Source organism: Clupea harengus, unplaced genomic scaffold (assembly GCF_900700415.2).
Source record: "Clupea harengus unplaced genomic scaffold, Ch_v2.0.2, whole genome shotgun sequence".
In the NCBI taxonomy this organism is placed as follows: domain Eukaryota; kingdom Metazoa; phylum Chordata; class Actinopteri; order Clupeiformes; family Clupeidae; genus Clupea; species Clupea harengus.
This window is the reverse complement of record NW_024879813.1, coordinates 7299-19178: the sequence shown is the minus strand read 5'-3', so window position 1 is coordinate 19178 and position 11880 is coordinate 7299. Positions and strand designations below refer to the sequence as shown.

The 11880-nt window shown below is 37.8% G+C and overlaps 2 protein-coding genes across 2 annotated transcripts; one reads left to right on the top strand and one right to left on the bottom strand.

The window, feature by feature from the left end:
* The first annotated feature begins 692 nt into the window (after nt 1–692).
* Nucleotides 693–6150, top strand: LOC116224689 (ubl carboxyl-terminal hydrolase 18-like). Its single transcript, XM_042705166.1, has 13 exons — nt 693–842; nt 990–1089; nt 1175–1299; nt 1390–1460; nt 1574–1702; nt 1789–1884; nt 2262–2393; nt 2579–2707; nt 2882–2907; nt 3022–3056; nt 3239–3327; nt 3889–3954; nt 5531–6150. The coding sequence occupies exons 2-13, from the start codon at nt 1058–1060 to the stop codon at nt 5624–5626; spliced, it is 1026 nt and encodes a 341-aa protein (XP_042561100.1). The 5' UTR covers nt 693–842; nt 990–1057; the 3' UTR covers nt 5627–6150.
* A 2591-nt stretch (nt 6151–8741) lies between these two features.
* LOC105904840 (E3 ubiquitin-protein ligase RNF19A-like) lies at nt 8742–10748 on the bottom strand. The gene is made up of 4 exons (XM_012832779.3): nt 10578–10748; nt 10378–10478; nt 10040–10213; nt 8742–9679 (listed from the first exon to the last, which is right to left on the bottom strand). The coding sequence occupies exons 1-4, from the start codon at nt 10660–10662 to the stop codon at nt 9221–9223; spliced, it is 819 nt and encodes a 272-aa protein (XP_012688233.1). The 5' UTR covers nt 10663–10748; the 3' UTR covers nt 8742–9220.
* Nucleotides 10749–11880: the final 1132 nt, after the last annotated feature.

Here is an 11880-nt window from a genome sequence, read left to right as displayed (position 1 = left end):
GGGGTCAATTTGACCCCAGCAATTTAAACCTCCAAAAAATTATTATAATTATTTTTTTTTACCCAAGTTTATGTGTCAGGTACTTTAGGTTTGTTTGTTGACTACCTAAATAGCCCTTAAAAATAAAACAATATCCCCACCCACTCCCTTTATACATCCAGAATACATGTTACGCGACTATGGAGAAATATGCAGATCCCCATAAAATCTCACTGATTGACCTAAAATTGGAAAGAGATATCCTTCTGGTGTTTTTATGGCTTCATATTATTTTTAAGTACATATTGTTGTTATCTATAACATTTGGAATAAAAAACTATTTCTTTTATCAAGAAAAGTAACAATGTGATGAAAAAAGTTGATATTTCTTATATATTTTATACAATTAAAACAGCCTGGGGTCAAATTGACCCCAAACAACACCTATGCGTAAAGTATGTGTACAGGACATTGAAAACATATCATCATGTTAATTTTGTGTTTACCCAGTTGTCTCCATTAAATTAGGAAAAGTCATTAAATATGAAGCAAAACAAATTATGTCAAACATTTATTTAGAGACGTTAAACATTGAATGGGGTCAAATTGACCCCAAACATAATAGGAGGGTTAAGTCCAAATGACATATTTACATCCTTAAAACTAATATAAACATTAGCAACGTATACAGCACAATACACAATGTCTAATCATCCAATGTTTGTTTCCAGTGCCACTGCCTGCGAAATGGAAAACCACATTCAGTTCTGCTGAGAGGAGAAACATTGATGCAACGACTGATGGATTATTCCTATTCCTTCGTCCAAAACCCAATGGCGCCACCAAGGAGATTACCCAGGAAGGTACATTTCACAACAGTACAACTATGACACATATCATTGCGATGAATTACTAGTTAGTTGCTTGCGTTATCTCAATTTTGATTCACATATTGCCAAAAGAGATTTCTTATTGAAAGTTATTAGTTGTCTCTCTCTCTCTGTTGACAGTTGGGTACAGTGGCTTAGAAAATCAAGGAGCAACCAGCTACCTGAACTCAGCTTTGCAGGTCCTCTTTATGACCAAAGAATTCAGAGAGGCAGTAGAAAGGTAACAGGATAGTGACACTTGTTCATGGCTGAGTGTTCAAAATTGCAAGGACTGTTGTTGACATGTTGGTCTTATCACTCTGTAGGTTGCAGATTACACCAAATGATGATGAGGTACTTTACCAACTGCAACAACTATTTGAAAATCTAAAAGCTGATTACAAATGTGTATCTACTCTCAAAATAACCGAAAGTCTCTCAATTGAAAATGGTGAGTGAAACTCAAGCTTCCCTAAATTCATTACTGAAACATGCTGGTCTCTGAATTACTGCATTTGTTCAGTCAACTGTATTTTGTTAGTTTTTGAACATCAAGATGCAGTGGAGTGGTTTGAGAAAATCCTGAGTGTAGTGTCACCTGATGCATCACAGGTACTTCAACAAATATTTTTACATAGTTAGGAAGGACCAGGCTTCCTTGAAAATATATTTGACATTCACCTATTAAGTTCATGCATTTCTATGCTTTCTATGATTGTATTCAGGTCTATGAAGGAACCTTACTAAAAACACTGAGGTGTCTGAAGAAAGATCATGATGAATCTCACGAAGACAGCACATTTTTATCACTTCCAATCACCATTGATGCTGGACATGATGAAGTATTCCGTGTGGTAAGAGTGATTCTCCTGCATTCATTTATTTGTTCCTCAAACATGTCACACATTTGGACACCACTGACAGACTACTGTCGCTGTAGGTTGACGGTCTTGAAGCCTTTTTTCAAACCACAAAGTTTGTTGACGACAACTGGCTGTACTGCGATGACTGTGATGAGAAAACATACATGGAAATTGTGAGTCCAAATTTCGCGGCCTAATATTTGATGAAGATGTAGCACATAGTCCTTTAGACGTTCGTAAATTAATTTGATTGGTTATTGAGTTTTCTTAAATTACGTAACGTAAGGTAAATTAATAAGCTCAAGTTTGGGTAATAAAGAATTACAGGTAGGGTGCAGGTATTTATTTTGTCCAGAGACAATCTGCCCTGTTATCAACTATCACCAAGGTTATACAACCCCCTAACCGTAATGATTCTTTCACTGTAATGCACATGTAGCGATAGCTATGCTAAGAGTCTATGATTTAGCCATTTATATTCTGTCTAATGTAGTAAGCAATGGCATTTGTTAGTTCAGACTCAGTGATGAATATGCCTTTCATCCTACAGAGTTTTAACATCCAGAAGTATCCCACAATACTGACTCTGCACCTCAAGCGGTTTTACTTTGACGACATGAAAATGGGATATCGGAAGAACTGCTGCCCTATGGACATACCCTCCACACTTACCTACTTTGAGGTGTTAAAATAGAATTGATCACACAACAGATGTTGAGCATTTTGTCAATTTAATAAGTAGACACTTTCATCCTTGCAAACTTACAGAGCAATGATGATCTACATGGGAATTGAACCATAGGTATTGGTGTTAGTAGTGTTTGTCTACAGAAGCACAACCTCATCATGCTTGTATGTTCCACCTAGAGTTGCACATATGATCTGTATGGTGTCATCAACCATAGTGGGGTGTATGGAAGTGGACACTACTATGCCTACATTCAGTCTCCTGAGAATAATGACTGGTTTTGCTTTAATGATTCTCACGTGGTAAAGGTATGCATCACTTTCTTTTTCTATTCATGGATGGACTGTAGGATAACTAATGTGTATGTTACAGTTGTGAGGGAGTGTGTGTGACCATTTGGTACAGGCGTAAATTAAAGCATAGACGTTTCTTTTCTAAGAATGAGAGAAGCAGTTAAACTGATTATTGTTTTTTCTCTACAGATCACAGACAAAGACTTCCTGGAAAGGTAGTACAATTATACAGAGAAACATTATGAAGTTATTTCAGTGCATTAGGCAGTAGTTCTCAATAAATGTTCTGTTTATTCATTGTCTGTAAAGTTGCTATTTCAATTCTGCAGGTCAAAGACTGCATACATGATTGTGTACAGGAAAAGTGAGTAAACATATACACTCTCCTCATAGACCTAACAGATGGATTGAATGGATGAGATTATATGAAATCATTTAAGAAATGTGTTCAATCATATACTTATCCCCACATTATTGGAGAGTAAAAATACAATTACCTATTCTGGTTGTATTTTACAGAAAGAGATGCATGTGTTTGTGTTTTAGGAGAATCTTCCTCTTCATCTCCTCATCAAGAAGAAGACACCATGGAGACCAGCACTGAGGAAGCCCTCGAGACCGCAACAGCAGATGAGGTACAAGGAAGTGTAGGGTCTTAATTAAACTATATTATTTATGGAACAAAAAATATGGTAGGAATAATATCATGTGGTACTTTCTGAATAAGTCAATGGATCATGTTCATAAAATGATCAAATTAAATATGGTGCCAGATTTATTGTGAGTGTCACTGAATTAATTTAGTTTTAAGAACGTTTTTAAATCTATGACGAACACATATTTTCTGTAATATCTTATGTGTAGAGTTTATAATTCTTGATCAGCCAGACAGTGATCCAAAATCACATTTTGAATGGCTATTGGATATCAATGCAGTTTATCAATCTATCTAACTAATATAGCCCCTCCCACCTGTGTAATGTAAAGGTAGTATCTTGACAAGCATGAGAATAAAGCTCTGACTAAGTACGTCTTTATGACTGACACTTGCACCATGGAGTAACTTACAGTATAGATGTGCATACATTTGAAGCAGGTCACCACATAAGCAACTGTTAAATCATCTAAAGACTACGCTAAGACTAAGCTAAAACCAAACCTAAAGACTAAGCTGAAAATTTTTTTCCCTTCTACAGATCCCTAAGGAAATCCTGAACAACACAGCGACCGAAAAGGGGAAACGACACAGCTACCTAAAACAGGTTGGCCACTCCACTCATGTTTTCATGCAACAGTTTAATCATTTTGACTGTTGATTTTTAACATGTGTGAATACATTATTTTTGCTTGTATCTGTTGTATCTGTATCTTACTTTCCATTCCATGTGAAAAACTTATATTAGGTAAATGTGAATGTTAGTTACTCATGTATCAATGGTGATGTGTTTCACACTTTACAATAAGGCTCCCTTTTGCCAGTTATACATGTTAGTAGCTGATTAATAGATGATGATTTGTTTCACACTTTACAATAAGGTTCTCTTTGCCAGTTATAAATGATAGTAGCTGATTAATAGATGATGATTTGTTTCACACTTTACAATAAGGTTCCCTTTGCCAGTTATACATGTTAGTAGCTGATTAATAGATGATGATGTGTTTCACACTTTACAATAAGGCTCCCTTTGCCAGTTATAAATTATAGTAGCTGATTAATAGATGATGATTTGTTTCACACTTTACAATAAGGTTCCCTTTGCCAGTTATAAATGATAGTAGCTGATTAATAGATGATGATTTGTTTCACACTTTACAATAAGGCTCCCTTTGCCAGTTATAAATGATAGTTACTGATTAATAGATGATGATTTGTTTCACACTTTACAATAATGCTCCCTTTTGCCAGTTATACATGTTAGTAGCTGATTAATTGATGATGATGTGTTTCACACTTTACAATAAGGCTCCCTTTGCCAGTTATAAATGATAGTAACTGATTAATAGATGATGATTTGTTTCACACTTTACAATAAGGCTCCCTTTTGCCAGTTATACATGGTAGTAACTCATAAGATTAATGAGTAGTAAGCAGTAACTTGATCTTGGATGGATGGATGGATACTTTATTAATCCCGAGGGAAATTTTAGGCCATCCAGTAGCATCCAGACACAACATACACAAATCACATACACATAGGGAGAACACGTTCAAAAGGAGTGGGGTAGTAACCAGTACCGTAACGGAAACACGAGAGCCACCCCCCACATATAGGCAAGATATCAAAACTCAAGCTCCCTATTTGCCGTGGGCGCGCCGGTCTGTGACCTTCTGACCTATGTCGTCACGTCACTAGGCTACCTAACAAAGAAAGCACAATTCAATATATTTTTCTTTATTTCTATATCAACTCTGGAAACACAGACAAGACAATAAGGACATAGTGTGCATCCCATGTAATTCAAATTGAAAAAAAAAAAAAAACATTTTTGTTTTAATTTTTTCTTTGTGTGCGAGGCCCCCCCACGGTGCGGGGGTAATCTCTACGTGCTGGTAGTAACAGATACAAGAATGGTAGGGAGTGTGCAATGGGCTAGTATAGCCAGTTAAGGGATAGACAGTGGGTTGCCAAAATGGGGATCTTACCTAATAGTGAGCCGGCATCGATGTGTTAAGAACTTTGTTATAACTCATTTATAATGGCTTATTAATGACTTACAAAGGGTTTACAACCTAATTAATAACCTATTTATAAACCATTTATAAACCTTTATAAAGGGAACCTTATTGTAAAGTGGTACCCACTTAACTATGTCATCTCTCCTTCTTACAAATGTCAGAGTTGGATCAACTGGATGATACCGCTTTCCCTCCTCGTGATGTTGCATCTTGATGCAGTCAACGTTGGTCTTCTTGTCTTCGATTTCATGATGTGAGGCTTCTCTCTTTAGTTCTCCTCTGATAGCCTGTAATGCTCAAGATTTCTGTTGGAATTTTCTATTGGTTCAAACATGCATGTGGGATGGTGCATGTGGGGCAAATGTTAGACTATAACAGAATTAAAGTCTGAGTCTGAGACACTTTCCTTGACAGAAAGTTGTTCATACCCTCTGTTTGCAGCTTGGTGTCGGTTATCATTATGAAGATATTAGGGTACTAGTATAGGTTTTGTGAATGTTTAGAACTATATGGTTCATTTAGGCAGCAAGAAGCTTGCCTTGTTTCACATCAATCGATGGCCTTGTTTTGTTATTTGTTGGGCCATAGACATGGGTGGATTGGGCTTACTATGATTCGGAAAGTTGGAAATGTTTCCTGTTTAATACATAGGCCTAGGTCTAAGAATACACAGTTATTTAATAGCAGAGGAAAGTTCTTTGTGCTAAACTGTGGCTATTTCTGAAATGTACCACCTAAATTGTATCTGTGTTTTAAACAATAAACGTTTCTTGTTAAACAATTCCTTTTCAGTGGTAGAATCACAAACATGACTAACAGCTAGTCCATTCGTCCATCTAACTTTAAAAGTTTGAATAAATCTTTATGAAAAACATCTTACACCCTCATCTAGTTCTTGTTTTTTTGTATATATATAGGAAAGCAGTGATGAATAGTAAGCTAATGTTACATATATGGCTCCTTGACCGTTACGTACGACTGTAATGACCATGGGAGTAAAGAGTGTGAGCTTCTGCAAATTTCGGTAGGATGTTATCACTGTGGGTTCAAATAGTCTAGTCTGTTCTTAATGTTCTGTTGTTTATGTGCTTTTATGGGGTTAAAGACTGTTGTGCTGCAGCTGAAGTTCCAAAAACACAGAGAGACCCAGTGTTTGTGCAGAGACCTTTTAGAAGTGTACTGTGCACTTCAATGCAGTGGAACTGGTACAAATTCAACACCTGTAAAGTTTCCTAAAATGGAAGGCTCAGATTTGTTGTATATCATTTTAGAGAAAAGGACTGGAGGCCACAAGACTGGACAAGGAAGACTGGATGTACTTTGATCATTGTGATGAGAAAACAAACACTGAAATAGTGAGTTTTGGGTTCTTGGATTTACACTAGAATTGTGCTCTAGAAGGAAGAAAGAATAAACCTCATATGAAGTATTTTTTTGTTAGTTCCTCTAAATGTCTCGATATTTACTTATTTACTTGACTTGCTTACTACACTTACTTGGTTACTATTATAATTACTTATTTATATGTACCGCATGTAGTAGGACTACAGTCAGACTGTGGGAACGCTGGACTGGTTGTGTCTGTCTAGGTTAACACACCAAAAATATGCACAACAGAACATAACGCGCACCACCAGATTATGACAGCTGCTACTGCTTTCATGATCCTTGTCTTTGTCTTTATTTGATTGACAGATTGATGAAAAACTCATGTAAAGGTATTTCTTTTAAGTCATTTTGAAACTGATATATTTAATGGTAACGAAAACAGCTACAGGTAACAATTAATCTTCTTATGTGCAAGAATGGCAAGTGTTCAACAGTATATGTACTATAGAAATAAACTGCTACGTTTTGGTATAATTATCTACAGGATGTAATTTACACTAGCAATCAGAATCAGAACACGCTCCATTGTCTTCAATAAAGCCATTCCAGGCAGGATTTCAAGCAGTGTGACTAAACAGGAGACACTAATACATGTCCTGAACATTCTGAAAGTGCCGTTTTTCAGGGACACGGGTAGTGTGGCATTTTTGAATTTCAAGAATTCCTCAATTAACAGCATTAGCAAGTATCAACAGCAGGGCTGCAGAAATACATGAAAGTGCAGTTTTTCAGGAACAAGGGCAGTGTGGCAGTATATTTTTTTTTGAAAGTATCAACAATAAGGCGGCAAAAATCAATGTATAAACTGTGGTTCATAGTTAGGAAGTGACAGTATGGGGGCGCTGTCACACCAGCGCTGAACCCTGCTCCTGCCACGCCCCCTGTGACTACAACTCACCCAGCTCAGTCACATTCCCAAACTTCCAGGTCATGTATTCTCTTCGCGTTAGCTCCTTAGTTTCCGTGTTTCGTAGTTCAAGTGTTTGTTCCCCAGTTTGCGTATTCTCCTAGACTGCCTTTTGTGTGATCATTATCTTCTGAGTGTTTTGGTAGCTTTTGTGTTGTCCCCGTTTATTCCCCTGTGCCCCCTGTTCTGGCTGCTTCTCATGAACTCTGCCAACGTACGTGTTTGTGTCGCCTGAAATCCCTGACAGTAACCCACACACCTCCATCTTCCTCTGGAAAATGAGATCAGTCCGCACAGCATGTGTAGTATAACAGCTTCTTAATATAAATATGGCAACACATTACATATCATTACACCAAACAGTATGAACACAAACCTTTCTGAAGATTCTATTATTCAGATTTGGTGATTGTGCCCTGATTGCATGCCTGGACAGCTCAAGTCAAAAAATTGTAATACACATGTGGGCTGAATTACCTCCTCTACATGCCTGTTTGAGAATGACTTTGGTTTTGTCACGCAACATGGGACAGTTGGGAGTGGCAGAAGATGCAGTCTCTCTCTCTCTCTCTCTCTCTCTCTCTCTCTCTCTCTCTCTCTCTCTCTCTCTCTCTCTCTCTCCCCCTCCCTCCCCAGCTCCACGATAGACTAGGCTATTTACATTAGCCTTCACGGAACATGATAAACTATAAAGAAATATGTTGTTTTGGAGATCTCTCTAAGATATGGCGGACAAGCATCTGGAGGACACTGGCAAACTTTGACCATTGAATAAAGGACAAATCCTCCACACATTACTGTAATTTTGCTTACTCTCAGAATGCATGTATGAGTAAAACTGAATAATTATTACATCTATTATTAATTATCACAGATGAAGATATTTTTTATATCCGTATCAGAATCAGCATAAAATCGAAGAAATACTCTTCTTCCTGCAGATGAATCTTAGACTGTGCTGAATGCACAGGCAGTATTCAGGCACACATGACTCAACTCTGGGCGCCACCAGGAGCATGAAGTGGATGGAGAGGGCAGTGTGACGACATAACTGAGCAAATTAATGCTGTGATCCGAATGAAAAATGTTTATTGATTGTTGATTCATATAACAATAATAAAAGATACACACATATTTTCAGAAGTACAACCAGATTTGAAATCTTCTGTTTAACAATTAACAATATGCTGAAGTATCTGTTCACGAGCTAAAATGAACATTATGCTGAAGTATCTGTTAGCTCCCCATTGGCATTATGTGAATATTTACGCAATGCTTTATTGGCTGCTATATGAAAATGCACAAAGATACATTGCCTACATATTTCAAATGCAAATAAAAGATATGCCAAACTTTATTTCTATTATAAGACAAATAACAATTAATACTTATTAGGCAATTAGGCTTATATGACGGTTATGAGGCAAATGTCTTTTCCTCCAAAATGTCTTGAAAATAAAGCTGCATAAAAGTTTTACCACACATCTTATCAAGTGATCTTGTGAACAGAGAGTTATATTGAAAGGGGTGTTTATTTGAACTGTAAACCCGCAGATTACTTCACCCATGATGGGATGGAAGTCTGCTTCTCAGCTACAGTACAAAGACTAAAGTGACCACTGGACATCAAACATTCATCCCTGAGTTTCAAGCAGAGAAAACAAAACTCCTTCTGACATTGAGTGCATGTGATCATTTTGCAGTCAGCTGTATCATGCTCTATAATTAAACCACACGTGGGACAGGCACGTAAAGATGGACACTGCACTGCACTTCCTTCTGGTGTTGACACTTGAGATAAAGTTATGGTAATACACGAGGCCAGCGTCTTCAAGTTTGGGTTGATGCATTCCTCATTTTCACACTTGTCAGAGCGAGGAGCAGGTCCTTTCCATGTTATTAAGCACTGCCAGCAGAACTCAAAGGTGTGTCCTTTTTCCGCTGTGCAAATTGTGCAGCTTACAGACAAGTTGGTCAGGTCTCTTCGCTCCACAAATGTCTGACAGCCGGGACACTGTTGACAAGCCATCATACAAAGTTTATAGAACAGTTCAAAGTTTTTTAGATGTAGACGCAACAAAAACTGTATTTCGTGCAGGATGTGCTGCTAACAATTCTAAAAGTCTTATTTTTCAAATTGTAATCGTACTGATGAAACTGTGAAAAATCACACACCCAAGGAGGACTTTCTTAATATGCCAAATATACATTAGCATTTAAAAAAGCATATTACTAAAGAACTGCTTGTGTGTGATTTTTAGAATGGTCGTCATATAAAAGAAGTGATGTTAATAGTACAGTAATATTGTTTTGTAAGTAATCCCAAGTTATGCACACACACCATGTGATGGTTATTTGAATCCACAGTACTTACTGATTTGTATTCACAGTACCGAGCAGCAGCCAGCCGAGGCAATTTTTCCTCAAAAAGCTTCTGCTCCTCGTCTGTTAGCAAAGCAAGCTTGCGAATCTCTGTGTAAGGCCACTCTTTCTCACACTTCTGGATTGTGCCATCGACCAGTGCTGGACAAGTAAATTCGTATTGTCCCTAGGATAAATACAGCTCATATTACAGCTCTGCTACACATGCTTGGATACAATTTGAACACAAAATTGAAAACGTTTTCAAACGCCGCCCCTTTATTTTCGTTATGTTCCTTGTGCATTTACATTTTGTTTCCCAAACCCTCTAAATGAAGTTGAGAGCAATACCTTGTCCAGTAGACTGCGGCACCAGGCAGTGAGAGACTGTGGATTGACTGCATGGCCACAGGACATCTCAGCCCTCAGGGTGTCTGGGTCATCATCCAGAGCTGTCGGGTGAGGCATACAACAACATGTATTACTTTAATGTAGAACAATGGAATCAACCAAAATACAGTAACCACGGGAAGACTGGACCATTCACTTACTTATATCATCTGGCCTTGTGACAAATTTCAGTGTAGTGTCGGCTGGATCAAATCTTTTTTCATCCTCTTCTTGTTGTGTCGACATCTTGTGATAATGCTGTGTCTCCTCTCAATGCGCAAATGTAAAGTTGGAGACAGAACTGTGTTTTCTGTCAGCATGTGTGTTTTACTTTCATTTCTCTGCTAACCACGCCCAGATAAGAATTTCAGGGAAATCCCTTAATGACTTAGCAGAATGTGAAAGGCTGGGGCAATTTTGTTGTTGTCAAGTAGGTTTATTACATAACCCCTAACCCTAACCCAGCAGTAGAAAGCTGAACTAAACATCAGGGTTACCACACAGAACATCTAGTTAGCACAAGATATGTTGCTATGATGTTAACAATTAATTCTCTATTTAATCATCCCCATAGGCTTCACCTGGGCTTTGTTTAGAAAACACCCTCACTCAGGGGCGGACTGGGGGAAAAAAGTGGCCCGGGAGTTACTGTCAGACCGGCCCACTCAATACACAGCGAGTTGCCCACTCAATGCATCGCACGTATCGACCAGTCGGTCACCTATTTTGAAAATTACCCACACACTTAACATTATTTTGGATGATTACAAAGAGATTACATCATATATGTTTTGTTTAATAACATTTGGTTCCACCAATTTGACTGGATGGACACTGGCTATTGTACTGGCTATTGTAACACTCCAAGGTAGGTATAGTTTTCTAGATGAATATGCTTAACTCTGGGCTAGTATCAGATGGTTATATTTATAACTACAGAGCCTTAAGGAATGAATGTCAGCAGAGAAAGACCACACAATAAAGAAACTGGAATCAGAGGGTAGAATTAGTAGGAACCAGTCTCGGCTCCTGGAAAAAATTCTCAGGGGGGGGGAATATTTTTGATAATGATTAAGGCGACCCATTCAGTAGTTACATTAAGCAAGACAATTGTATCAATTTGTTGTTAGCTGATTAACTCATACAGTAATACCTTTTTGTCCACTAGATGGCAGCACACAACATAAATATTTCCCCTCTACCTACATAGCTAGAGTAGCTAGTTACAGGTGGAAAGTTATGAAAGAAAGTTGCATCCAGGAGCCTTCATAAGCAAACATGATGTGGCTCCACATTAAAATATCCCACTTTTTCATTATCCACATGTCTCAAAAGTTGTTTGATGTAACATAGCTTAACAGGACACATGATATGTCCAATAACAACATAAAGAAGGGGGCAACATATAAGTCAAAACCAACTACAGTGGGGAAAATAAGTATTTGAACCCCTGCCGATTTCGCA